This window comes from Sceloporus occidentalis, unplaced genomic scaffold (assembly GCF_023333645.1).
Source record: "Sceloporus occidentalis isolate IW3139 unplaced genomic scaffold, rSceOcc1.0.p SCAF_80, whole genome shotgun sequence".
In the NCBI taxonomy this organism is placed as follows: domain Eukaryota; kingdom Metazoa; phylum Chordata; class Lepidosauria; order Squamata; family Phrynosomatidae; genus Sceloporus; species Sceloporus occidentalis.
Genome location: NW_028317060.1, coordinates 558,313 through 572,431, shown reverse-complemented (window position 1 = coordinate 572,431; position 14,119 = coordinate 558,313). Strand labels below are relative to the sequence as shown.

Below are 14,119 nucleotides of genomic sequence, written 5' to 3'. Positions count from 1 at the left end.
CCACTCGCAGACTTCTGTAGGGGCCCGGCTGTGCGAGCAACTTCTCTTGCCCCGCCCCCAGAGGAAGGAGGGGGGAGGCAGAGTTATGTGACACTCTACTAGCTTCTAGTGATGGGAAGTTCGGATCATTAAAGTGAATCGGATCATTTCGATTCGTTCACTGAAATGATCCGATTCATGATCCGAATCTTCGGATCACTCAGTGTGACTCACAGGAGTTACTGTTTTCCAGTAACTCCGTGCAGGCACACTAATGATTGGCCCCGCCCCTTTCATTATGAATCCTCCCCCCTGCCTCCAGTGATGTCAATGAAGGCAGAGAGTCGTTCAAAGATTCGGATCTTACAGGGATCCGAATCTTACAGTGATCCGGATCACTGTAAGATCCGGATCATTGTAAGATCCGGATCTTTGAACGACTCTCTGCCTTCATTGGGATTCGAATCAGTCAGAGAATATCACCATACTGTTATAATAATACATTAATAATCACTGCCCCCAGGATTTACATTCCCCTTTACCTGCAACTGCACCTTAAGCTAACTTTATTAAATTAATTAAATTAACCCTCACCATTAAATTAACCCTAAACACCCCATCAACCATGTCTGCCCCTAAAATTAACCCTTAACACCCCATCAACCATGACTGCCCCTAAAATTAACCCTTAACACCCCATTAAGCATAACTGCCCCTAAATTAACACTAAAGACCCCATTAAGCATAACTGCCCCTAAATTAACACTAAAGACCCCATTAAGCATAACTGCCCCCAAATTAACCCTAAACACCTCATTAAGTATAACTGCCCCTAAATTAACACTAAAGACCCCATTAAGCATAACTGCCCCTAAATTAACCCTAAACACCCCATTAAGCATAACTGCCCCTAAATTAACACTAAAGACCCCATCAACCATACCAATTTATTAGGTAATTTATCTGGAGTACATGCAATTAATTTAGGGGCAGTTATGGTTAATGGAGTATTTAGGGTTAATTTCAGGGGCCGTTATGGTTAATGGGGTCTTTACGGTTAATTTCAGGGGCAGTTATGGTTGATGGGGTATAAGGGTTAATTTTATGTTGATGACTGAGGGTTAATTTAATTAATTTAATAAAGTTAACTGTAGGTGCACTTATAGGTAAAGGGGGGCAAACTTAGGGGAATCTAAATCCTGGGGGCAGTGTGAACATTATTAATGTATTTATTTATAAAAGTATGGTATCAGTAATATTCTTTGTAAGATTCGGATCCTTGTAAGATTCGAATCATTTGAATCATTCGAGTCTTCGGATCATTCGAGTCTTCGGATCATTCGAGTCTTCGGATCATTCGAGTCTTCGGACCATTCGAATCATTGAACGAGTCTCTGACTCTATGAGTCATCGTTCCTCTGTGAATTAATGAGCTGTAACCTGACCCCAGAGTCTGTGTCTGAGTGCTCTGCAGATGACTCACAGCTCTAGGATCAGGTTACAGCTGAATGATTCACAGACTGAACCGCTACAAATGAACCGTTCAGTCTACTGAACCGATTCATCCGGATCACTAAAAAGAACCGGATCAAATGAACGATTCGTTCATGATCCGGACATCACTACTAGCTTCCTGTTCTCCTGCTGCTAGAAGAAGAGACGCTGCTCGCGACCAAAGCACCGGTAAGCAGCCTGGCAACCTAATCGAGGTCTGATTAGAAGACAACCTCGATTATAAGACGAGGGGTATTTTTCAGAGCATTTGCTCTGAAAAAAACCTCGTCTTATAATCGAGCAAATACGGTATATATATATATATAATTTTGTTAAGAAAAGCTCACACTATACTGTGAGTACTTACATTCTCCAGAGCCTGTTTTTTTGCATTGAGTGAATCCAGTTCGTTTTGCTGAATATCTAGCTCCTGAGGAAAAAGAAATTCACCAAATTAGTTTACGATACAATCAAACTGTTTTGTTGTGAGAATGAATATGAAATTCTCTGAAAAAAGCATTTAATATTTTCAATAGCCTTCATTACAAAAAAGGCCACGCTATGAACCGTTAAGATAAAAATTGGAGATTTGCCAATATAGGGTTACGGGGAGCAGACAAATTACAAAAAATACAAGAATTCGTAAAAAAAACAAAAACAAATAAATACATTTTAAAAAAGCAAAAAAAAGGTTAGCTAAAATGGAGACTGGAAAAAATCCCACAATTACATTCACAGCAAAAGGATGAAAACAGGATATGTAGGACAACTGAAAACCAAAAGAGGGACACGGGTTACAGAAGATAAGATTAACATATATATATATATATATATATATATATATATATATATATGATGTTTTACATTGGATGTACATAAGCTGGGCCATTACTATCTTTATGAACAGAACTATATTTAAATAACTACACTCAAACAACCCAGACACTCTCAGCAAACCTTGTTTTGCTTATTTGATTCCTTTCTATTAAAGAAATTACACCTGAGTCCTACACGAATGCTTGGAGCGAAGTCTTTTCTAATCCCCTGTATTTCATTAGGCCAATTCTGTCCTATGCACCATTATTCTTTCATGACTACATAGCCATGGAATGGTCATTCATGTTGCTTGAGTCAGTGGTATGTGTTAGAGCCCGCTGAATTTCTGACCATTACCGCCCGCTCCCGCAATGTGTGTGTTCCACTCCCGCAACATATGTGTCCAATCCCGCCCACTCCCGCAAACATCTTTCACAAACATTCATTCACTCATTCTTAAACTCCTCTTACCTAAACTGCAGATTTCCCACGCACTCTCGCAGGGCTGCCTTCGCGTTGCTCGCACACAGCGTCTCTTTTCGCTCGGTTCCTGGGCGGAACAAGAGAAGATATGCTGTGTGTGAGCAACGCAAAGGCAGCCTTGCGGGAGTGCACGGGATTACTGGGACCCACAGGTACAGTGTCTGACCACCTGCTCCTGCCCACAACACCCGAGAAACCGCCCACACCGGCAAGTTCTTTGATGGGTCCCGCTGGGCCAGTCATCCCGATGCAGTCCTCTAGTACGTGTCTCCTGAGAGGGAACAACATGTAAAACAGAAATCCTCTGTTTACCGAAGGTTTCAGGGAACCACCCTCACCTTTAAGAGCTGTTCATTCTTTACTTTCATCTCAAGGTACATGGATTGTTTTTCCTCAGACAAGTTTCTGATTATACCCTCAGCTGCTTGTTTCTCGTTGTCAATATCTTCTTCCACCCTGCGAATGTGAGCTTCTTTCCTGTAGAACAATGAGATCAAATATGTCAACTAATTATTAAGGCAGCTGAGTATATTACGTCATATTTTTAGATGATGAAAAAAGTGTTTAAATATATTTAAAAACAAGAAACAAAACTGACGTGACAGTCAAGGATAAAAGTAAAGGAGACATTAATTATGTATTAAAATGCTAAATTAGACAACAATTCAAACAACGTGTAGACAGTCTGTCCTTCACATGCATTGAAAAACGTATAAAAACACTCTTTATTTTTTAGTAGAGTATGAGGAATGTCCTAGACGTGCGTTATTATACAGGCAATAAACCATATGTTTATGTTCTCAACCAGCTTTTTCATATGCAAACCATTCGATGCTTACATTGGAGAGATGGACACAATTCAAGGGGAAAGTTCACACTACTGATTACCCCTGCTCCTAGTTCTTATATCTATTTGTGCTTCTTCTCTTAAATAGGAATAGACATGTTGTTATTTCATTTGTGTTATTTCATAGGTTCCCTTGTGTATGTAACAAAACATGAATGTTCTATTATATTTCAATAAAAAAATGAAATCTGTCCACTATTCCATTGTTGCTCTGGGAAACGTATAAAATTGTCCTAAAATGACGTGCCTGTTTTTTGATGGTTCATGAGCAAGGTTTGGGTAATTAAGTGTTTTAGCAAGTAGTGTACATTTTTGCAGATACAGCCTTGAAAATTCAAATGTGTATCGGTAAAGAGGCGGCTTATATTTCACTACAGTTTCCATCTAAATACAGAAGCGGCAGATTTTTGATTGAGGACAGATACCTTCAAATACATGGAGCAAATACAGTAATATCTATCCACCTTACTATAAAAGGGGGTAGTAGAAGCATCATTAAACACTCATCGACACCAGAAGGCTTGTTTTTTCCCCCAGAAATCTCATGGTGCTGCCACAGCCACAAGGGATTCTGGGTAGGTGCATGCAAATAAGGTCAACAATAATCACCTGTGTCTCTATATCCACTTTATACATGGATCCCTTGAAAGTAATTTCCCGCTGTACAAGCCTTTAGACAAAGCTCTGGTAAGAGGTGCAGTAGCCAGATCACCACTCATGGACAGCTGTTTCGTCCTTAATGGGACTCGCCAGCATGAGGTTCTGATACTGGCTTAATACTCGAGGCTTACTATATAAAAACGGTTGTAGAAACCTCTTGATAAACACCTAACCGCTCAGTAAATGAAATCTATATTAGACAACACTGCTTAGGAGATACATCTTATACATTCGATTTTCAAAAATACACGATAATAAACTTTGGTGCAACTAACCCAATTTGTGTTTGGGAGGTCAGGAAACAAAAGATCTAATCATGCTGTTCCCAAGCTTCCTTATTGGCAGCTTATGGCATTAAGGTCAGCATAGCAATAGAAGAAACTAGTCAATCTTTTGCTAAATAAGTGTTACCACCTGTTGCCGAGTACAAAGGTTAATGCAGAACAAGGTGTCGCTCCGTTGCTGCTATCCTCCTTGTCTATGTACAGGGTTGAGCCTCGATAGACAAATAACACGTCGAGCTGAGGCAAGAAATCATCCAAAAGGTAAGACACTGAGTGATTTTAATACTTAGATCGCATTCACATGTTATTTCCTATCTGTGTGTCAAGATATTCATTTTTGAGCCTTGATTTTGTCTTTGATCCATTCGCTGAAAAAAATAGAAAAGCATGAACTTGCTTGGCTGCTTGATCCCTTATCTCCGGAGCTGGTTTCTCTAAGCAAAGTCTGACTCAAAACTCATTCCTTTTGGAAGTAGTAGCGAGCGCACAAATGGCTTTACAAATGCATGCAGAAATACAATGCATAAAAGGCTAGGTACCATCTAGGGTCTAATACCATTATTTATCAAAATATGTAATATACGTGTTAAAACACCTTCTTCCACTTCATATAAAGCATTTGCTTATTCTACTGCTATTCAAACAAGTGTCAGTATGTCTGTATGTACTTATCACTGAAACGTGTGTTTGTATTTGTGTATGTATGTAAGTATATATATATCTATATGAGAGAGATGTAATTACAGAATAGGGCTAGAGATGCATAAGTAATAATTAGGCTGTACAGGCTCCCCTTATATAAATACATACGCACACACACACACACACATATATAGCTACAAGAAGGTAAAACTTAAACTATATGTTTTTTTTATTGGGTGATCTTTCAGAGGATACCTTCCTGGCAAGAATGGATTTTTGCTGACGTACCTATATGTATGGCTATAGATATTATGTATATTCTGAGCTTGCACTAGCATAGCCTTTTTCTCCTTTTGTACCGGTTTGTTATTGCTGGTGATTTTAAAATATTCTGACTCGGAATCTACAGAATCTGCTGGCGCTATATGAATAAATGTAATGTAATATACGGTTATATATATATATATATATATATATATATATATACACCCACACCCCGATATACGGTATATATAGGTCCAGAATTGGCTGTGGGACTTTAATGAAACTGCAGTGCCTTTGGATCTAGCTCATAGTACATCACCATGCTTGACATTCATCTTCCCACAGAATGTACAAAGACTCAAATTGAGCCAAGATGCAAAAATTATCTGACATTCCTCTAGTCTAATTTGGAAGCTGCGTTTAGAGGACCGGCCAGAATCTGCTAAAGCTCCTTCACGTTCAGTGACATTGCAGAGGGCTCTGGCCCCCAGACACCTGATACATTTAAGGCACCAGGGTTACACACAGGGTACGCTGACGAGACCCCTTCAAGGAGGATCTTATTAGCTGTGGAATCGACATTTAATAGTTTTACACTGTAGAGTGCAAACCTTCAAGGCTAGCTAGGTGGAATTTTAATAAAAGCTATAAAACAGTTATAGCAAAGTCAACAAACTAAAGAGCAATTATTTATTGTGTGACTTAAGGGTAGGGCCGGTGTGAACTAGCTGTGATTGTGTCATAGCAAATACTAAAACAACTAAAACACATAGACAGGAATAAAACTTCACAAAGTATAATAATGCTAAATCAAAGTAACATTGAGACGTGCTAAATTTCCTACACATCTAGAAAGAGTGTTTGTGAGACATGGAGGGGTCCAAAACACTCAAAATGAACAGATCACTGGACATCCCCTAAATAAATTACTTAAGCTCACTTCAAGTATATTTTCTTATATTATTATAATTAATAAATTGGCACATGGCTGATGAATAGATTATAAATAAGGCTTAATAAGGCAGACTTATTTGGTTGCCTTGAATAAAATAATGTATTCATTTGGTTGCTCTGAATAAAATAATGTATTTATTTTTAATGGTTGTAGAGAACATAATGGTTAAGTTATAATTTCTAGTATAGAATTTCTATTATCACCGTGATCCACCTGGAAAAGTGCATTGGTTGTTATGTCGCCAAGATCACTTTTGCAAACATTACACCAGGCAGACAAGAGCCAATGAAGCATCCTGTGGTGACTATATAAATATTAATAACTAAAAACAAACAAAAGATTTACTTTAACCGTAAAACTAAAATCATCCGATACACAGATATAAACACAGTGATGAAAAAGCTAATTAGACCATCTGATCTGTCCTTTTCGAATCGCTTTTCTTTAGCTCTGTAGGTTAAGTCTATGTACACACTGTTACGCTGCTGGACAGTCACTCCAGCTGTCTACTACCCTTTTAGTAAAGTAGTTTGTTTTTTTTTCCACATTACCCCCCATGTTTCGATACCCTAACTATAAATCATGGCCTCTAGTTCTGCAAATCGTATTTTTAAAGATCTCTCTTTGGTTTTTTTTTTTATTATTTGACAGATTTCCCTTTTTTTCTTCTATAAATTTACATATAAATCATGGTATGTTTCGGTAGTAGGATCATGCATTATTTTTGTGGCCCTTCTGCGGTTGCTCTCAAATTACACAGTCCGCTATATATATATATATATATATATATATATATATATATATACCGTATTGGCTCGCACTTTCCCCCCCCACTTTAAGTCTTTAAAGTGGGGGTGCGGCCTATATTCGGGGTCTAGCGCCCGACGCCCGGGACATGCAGTCCCAGGCGCCGGGCAGGCAGAAACTTTTTCTTTAAAAAAGCACCAAACTTTTAGGGTGCGCCCTATATACGGGGGCGGCCTATATCCGAGCCAATACGGTATATAAGATTTCACCTGTGATCTGTAAAGCAGCATTAGTACATATTTTCCATGTATCTTCCTATCACTGTGTGTGGACCCTACAAGCTTTTATTTCTTTATTAGGCTGTGAATATGAACATCCTCCTGCTGATGAGCTGTATAGGAAGCATTGCTGCCCAAATGACAAATGTAAGTAACGCATGTAATTGTTTTGGTGTGAAAATCTAGGTCGATCCTCTATCACTCCCGCACTCTAAGCCATTCCAGCGATACTAGCAGGCAGGCTAAAATATAATGTATATAAGATTCTCATCAAAACTTTTCCACTGAAGATGGTTACTGGTCGTGCATTCCCATAATCATCCAGCTAAAGACATTAACATTGATGTTATGTCCACTCAACACAGTTCAAGAACATGCCTACGTGGAACATTGGTCCAACGTATCAGTGCTCAGACTTGGACAGAAAAAAGTATAAACAAAAGGGTAGCTCTTCGATTCCAAAATATAATGGTATTTGCCAAGAAAAATGTATAGAGGGTACAGAGAATGTACAGTATAAAGTTGTACATTGGAGGGTACTATTTTGGCAAAAAGGGGTAATATGGTACTTAAAAAAGGAGCTCTGGAATTAGGTAAAGCTTGGGTAGGTGGTGGAGGACTGACATATTGTATACACATCACAATAAAACACAGTATTTCTTAACAGTTAAGGTAAAGCAGTGATATAAATAAAATGGTTATGTTCCGTAGAATGAATGAACACCTATTTGTATCTATAGATTTCAGAATGCTCTACCCATGAGGACAAATCAATTCCTACGAATCTTGATAGGAATACCACCGTTCTCAACCTGGCTCAAAAACAGATCAGCTTGGATGAGTGCAACCGACAAGCTTTAAACAACTATCCCAATTTAACGGAGCTAAACCTTAGTGACAACAATATCACTGGCATCCCTGACAAATTCTTTTCTGGACTTTCCAAACTTGAAGCTTTAGTACTCAGAAATAACTCAATTCATAATATTGGCGAAAGGTCATTTGACGGGTTGAAAAACCTGAACATCTTAGATCTCAGCTCCAACCAAATATCTGGCATGGATATAACGCAGGCACTAAAGACACTGAACCGTACTATAAAAGTCAGGTTGTATGAGAATCCATGGAATTGTGACTGCTCCCTGCTCAATTTGTCAGCGTGGCTGAATGAAGACCTGGTGATACTTGGTAAGCCGGGAATGAATGTTGATGAATGAACATAAAAATGAATACCATGAGGTGCCATAAGAGATATCGTCAACAGCATTTTTTCCAGAGAACATACAATGATTATGTATAAACATGTAGAAAACTGAGTTCACAGCACGAAAGAGTCTAGAGTTGATAATGTTACTTTAAACCACACACACTGAGCTTATTTCACCTGACGTGGGACGTATAACAGAGGCTCAGATAAAGCAAGCTGAGTATATCTACTTAGTAACTCATTAGTTAAATTCTGCTGACTATAAATAATACTTTTGACATAGTATCTGCTAGTGTGTTGCTTTTGTAGAAAACGAGGCCTCCACTCTATGTGCCACACCTCAAAGCATGCAAAACCTCACGATCAAGGCACTAAAAGACGTAGCGAGCGACCAGCTTAACTGCACTGGCAGCATTAACGGCTCTGTGACCTCTGCACCAGCTTTGACTTCAGCTCTTTTGGCTACAACGTTCAACGGAACTTCCAGTCCGCCAAAGAAAGGTATGTCGCTGGAAGTCTGTAGAAAGCAAATGCACTGCATACACAGAAAGCTACCTTTACACATGCTGGCCATCAAAAAAATCGAAACCAGAACAATGCTCCATCACATTTATTTTACACTAAACTGAAACATGTATCAATACATTTGATTTTATACAGCGCTATGGAATTTAATAAAATAATAATAAATAATAATTTTAAGCCAATGTTAGACTAATCTGTCTACTGAGACTGTTAGAAAATATCACTTCATAATGTATAAGTATGTGAATGAGATCACCCGACGTTACATCATTCTCTCTCCACAGGGAACACCTGGAGATTCCTAGTGGGGGTGCTGATTGTTGGCATCATTACCTCGTTATTGATATTATTTGCCATTAAGTTTCCGAAGTGGTACGACTACCTGTTAAGTTACAATCATCACCGCTTGAAGGAAGAAGAGCCCTACATGTTTGAAGAAGAGTTTAATGTTGATGAAGATATCAGCACAGTTGACAAAAACATGGATGCCGACAAAACCATAGTGATTTTTGAGCAAACACATTCGTTTGTGGAAGAAGACGACGGATTTATTGAAGACAAATACATTGACGAACGCAACGCAACAGCAAATAGTTAAGAAGAACGCTCCAAAATTCTTATTTACAATGTAAATATATAGCATGTGTTTCCATTTAAAAGGTATACTAATGTATAGGGTATAAATATCATAGTACGTAAGCATTTTAGCATTCTGGACATGCTATTTAAATATGTGTTACCAGTTATTACTAATTAAGTTTTGTTTCCTGTTTGTTTCAATGGTTTTTACAGCGTAGGCAATCTCCGGACTGTTTCATCTAAAGATGCATTTGCCCACCGACAAAAGGAAATATAGCAAAAAGTTTAATATATTAAACAATGGGAATCTTTTGTATTTGTTCCGCATGTTAAGCATTTCAATATCGTCACCTGAGCCAAGTGTGATTGTTTATTATTACACTCTGGGAAGTTCCTTCCTTCTACTCTAACAAATAGAAGCCATGTGTGGAAGGACAAGAACTAAAACCAGCAGCATTGAGAGCGGGTAGTGCAAAAGCACCGAAAAGTGCTAAAGAAAGTGGAAAAAACAGGATGAGTCCTGTTTAGAAGAAATTCATATGTTTTTCAAAGATGTAAACAAAAGAGGTTGTACTTACGGAAAAATACACAAAAATTATTTCACGGAACCTATAAATTTGTGTCCATTACAAAACCAAATTTTCCTCAATAATTACACCTATTCTTTTTCACTTACCATGTAAGTCACTTCCCAAAAGTAATTCCCTAATTAATTAAAATGTTGCCTCATTCATCATGTTTTGCTAGGAACTTGTGACAAACAAAAGCAGGCACTGATAGGTTATGGCCACAGCAACCGAATAACTTCTCAAAACATGACTGATCTGCTAAGGGTTATCTGCTCAACATATTAGAGAGTGTCAATGTTTTATCGGCACCTATAACGTATATATATATATATATATATCACACATGTTCCATAACACCATTAAAAGATACTGTTCATAACGCTAAACCAACAGTACATCCTCTACCTGATTAAGTATAGAAAATATAGACAAGCCAATCATTCTAAAAAGATACCATTGTAAAAAGGACTCTCTCAAATTTGTGTAATTATCACGTTGCTTGATGGATGATTTGGCGCCACCTAGTGCAGGATATTGGCACTGACCCCAGAGTGGGAAGTTTAACCAATTCACCCAAACTCCTGCTATTGGCACAAGTCTTTTAAGTAGGACTCCGTACACAGTAAATACCTTACTGTCAATAACACACATTCAAGTTACAAAAGAAAAGAAATGAAAACTGAGCTATCATAAAGATTTAAGGCTCTACTACTACTTACGCTTTTCGTTCCGTGAAGATAACGTCTATGCTTTGTTCTTCTCGATCATTCTGGGATTTTAGCTACAAGAACATGATAACTATTATTTAAAAATAAAATCCAGCTGTTTGCTGTATTTATTGGCAAACTATTTTTTAAAAAGGTCTAAACAATAAAAAAAAACAACTTTCTTATAGCTTATATGCAATATTATAAAGTATGTCTTTGGAAAATTTCAATAAATTGAAATTCCAGAACAGAAGAGATTATTATTTTATTTATGTAGAATTCATATTTGATCTTAAATGTAAATATTTCCAAACATATATTTTTGGGGGATCTTGCATTCAGGCATAGAAACATTAAATTCATTGTGCTGCAGAGACTAAATTAGTTCAGAACTAAAGATGTGGTCCATTCACAGATCTTATCTGGAAGTGGTCAGAACGAAGACATCGACGGTTTAGTCCTCAAATCTTTTTAAACAAAAATGTAAATATCCCAAGCTACCAAAGTTACATTGGTCAGTGTTTAAGCAAACACTAACTACACTTGCTACATTCTACTCACCATATTATAATCATTCAATACTTCTTCCATATCAGTGTTGGTATTCAGCTTGTCCACCAGCTAAAATATAAATTGTAGCTTTCATTTTTTATTATAGCATTTTTACAAAATTTACATTTTAGTTACTGCCAAAAAAAGAGTGACGTCATCTACAGAGGTTTTGGTTTCACTAACTATATTTATTCAAATATCTATAGCTAATAAGAGCCTGTAGGATGGAGCCTTTATGGTCAGTGATCATTTTTGTACTTTTTGTTTTGTCACTGGAAAGGTCCCAGGGTGTAAGCCTGAACATAAAGACTTTTTTGAGTGGGAGTGGTGCGTCTTGGGCTTTTGGTTGTCCCTACTGCTTATTGGTTCTGGACCATGTCCATCCATGGAAGAAGGTCCGTAAAGCCCAAGCCTCCTGTTGGCCAGGTAGGGATGGATTTTTTAATGGCTCCAAAGAAGCCCGGGGCCCAGTCCACTGTTGCTTGTAATTTGCTAATGTTTGGGACAGGGCAATGTCTTTGAAATTTGAGCAGAACACAGCTTCAATATTTTTTTTTTCAAATCAGTGTATTTTTCCCATTAGCAGTATGAAACCTGCTTAAAAGACCCAATATAGATGGGACCAGTGACATTTTTTTTAGAAAAACCAAATAGGCCGAATAATCATGTGGATCCTGAGAACAGGAAGTTTATATCACTGAAAATTATACATAAATAAGGAAGGTGTATACTGGTCAGTTTTAAACTGTGTTTTTCACTTGCTTGGTCAGAAATGCTTTTGACTTGATAAAGGGAGGACTCCCGAAAGCTCGTCTATTATTTTAAATACTGTTAGTCCAATAAAAAAGGTATTACAAGATTCTGCAACATTCTGTTTTTTTGCATTCTTATATATATATATATATAATGTGTATGTGCATGTGTGTGTGTTAACACACATGTACTATATACATTTATTAAGTATACTGAACTGTAAAATGTAAGACTTGAAAAAGGTAACAGATACTCTTTGAGGGTTTCCCAAACAAATACATTTTAATTAATTATGTATGTATCAGGCTATAAATGCTGCAATATAAAGCAGAGTCGCGGGAAGTGACGTCACATCACGTGACTGGGTTCCTGGGCGGAGCAAGAGAAGAGATGCTGTGAGGGAGCAGCGCGAAGGCAGCCTTGCGGGACTGCGCAGGATTACCGGGACCCGCAGGAACAGTGCCTGACCGCCCGCTCCCACCCGCAACACCAGCAAGACCGCCCGCAAGTCCCGCAAATCCCAATGCAGTCCTCTACTTCACAGAGCATTTTAAAGCAAGAGCTGGCTCTGTATAATGCAAAGTTAATGCGAGGAGAGTTTGTTTAACGTCATCAGATTGATTCATTCAGTGGGCAAAAAAACCACCACAACAGCTACAAGTATTTTAAGAACTGTGCCTATGGTACCCTAGTGATACGTTTTTAGATCACCACAAGACAGAAGAAGAGACTACGTAAAATATCCAAAGACAAATTTTGTTTCTAACAATTGTAATTATAAAAGTAACTGTACCATGTTATAGTCTGCCAGCTGTCCTTGTTGTTCCTTGATTTCAAGAGCAAGTGCTTCAGCTCTACAAATATAATAAGCAAATATTAAGAACAACAAATATCTGGATTAAATGTACAAATGTGACAGTATAAAGGACTATCAATCATAAAATAAAAAATGATTTCACTGGGATGTAGAATGTTTTTTTAAATATTTTATTTTACACATTATCATGGCAGTTGTACTTCCAAGTGTGTGTGTGTGTGTATATGTATTTATATATATATTATATATATCATACTGGCTTGCTTTTCAATGTTATTTTCATGTTTTTCCCATTGTCTCTAGGTACCGTGAAAATACACCTTGCTCAGTTGAGTAAAACTGTCACAGTCACAGCCAAAATGACAATATGAGACACTTATCCTATTGCCTTAACCCCTTCGTGACAAAGGCTGATTCTATTTTTTGTACCCTTCGTGACAATGGCTGTTTTATCGTTTCTGCGGTGTTTGTGTTTAGCTGTAATTTTCTCTTAACCCATTTACTAAACCCACACAAGTTATATATAGTTTTTTTCAGGACAAGAAGGGCTTTCTTCAGACACCATAATTTTTTATATATGATGTAATTTTCTATAATAAAAATAATAAAATATGACGAAAAATTGAAAAAAAAAAAAAATTTCTCACTTTTATTTGAAAAATCTTTTATTCATCATAAAAAACTACTGAAAAAACCTGCTAAATAGATTCTACTATTTGTCCCGAGTTTAGAAATACCCAATGTTTTTATGTTTTTTTGCTTTCTTCTACACGTTATGGGGCAATAAGTACAAGTAGCGTTTTGCTATTTCAAAACCATTTTTCTCTGAATCTGGTAATTCTGTCTCTATGTGGTATTTGGGGCATCTTTGAAGCCAGCAAATTAAATTTACCCCACCAAACCATATATTTTTGAAAACTAGACACCCCAGGGTATTTTAGATGCTGATAGTTTAACCCTT

At 37.4% G+C, this 14,119-nt stretch overlaps 1 protein-coding gene across 1 annotated transcript in view; it reads right to left on the bottom strand.

The window, feature by feature from the left end:
* Positions 1-14,119, bottom strand: part of LOC149285327 (intraflagellar transport protein 74 homolog) — a 35,525-nt gene that overhangs the window by 18,335 nt on the left and 3,071 nt on the right. The window contains exons 5-9 of the mRNA XM_089495477.1: positions 13,135-13,195; positions 11,598-11,657; positions 11,049-11,110; positions 3,111-3,249; positions 1,841-1,903 (exon numbers count right to left, since the gene is read on the bottom strand). Coding sequence (XP_089351603.1) covers positions 1,841-1,903; positions 3,111-3,249; positions 11,049-11,110; positions 11,598-11,657; positions 13,135-13,195 — 385 coding nt within the window. The remainder of the gene's footprint in view (positions 1-1,840; positions 1,904-3,110; positions 3,250-11,048; positions 11,111-11,597; positions 11,658-13,134; positions 13,196-14,119) is intronic.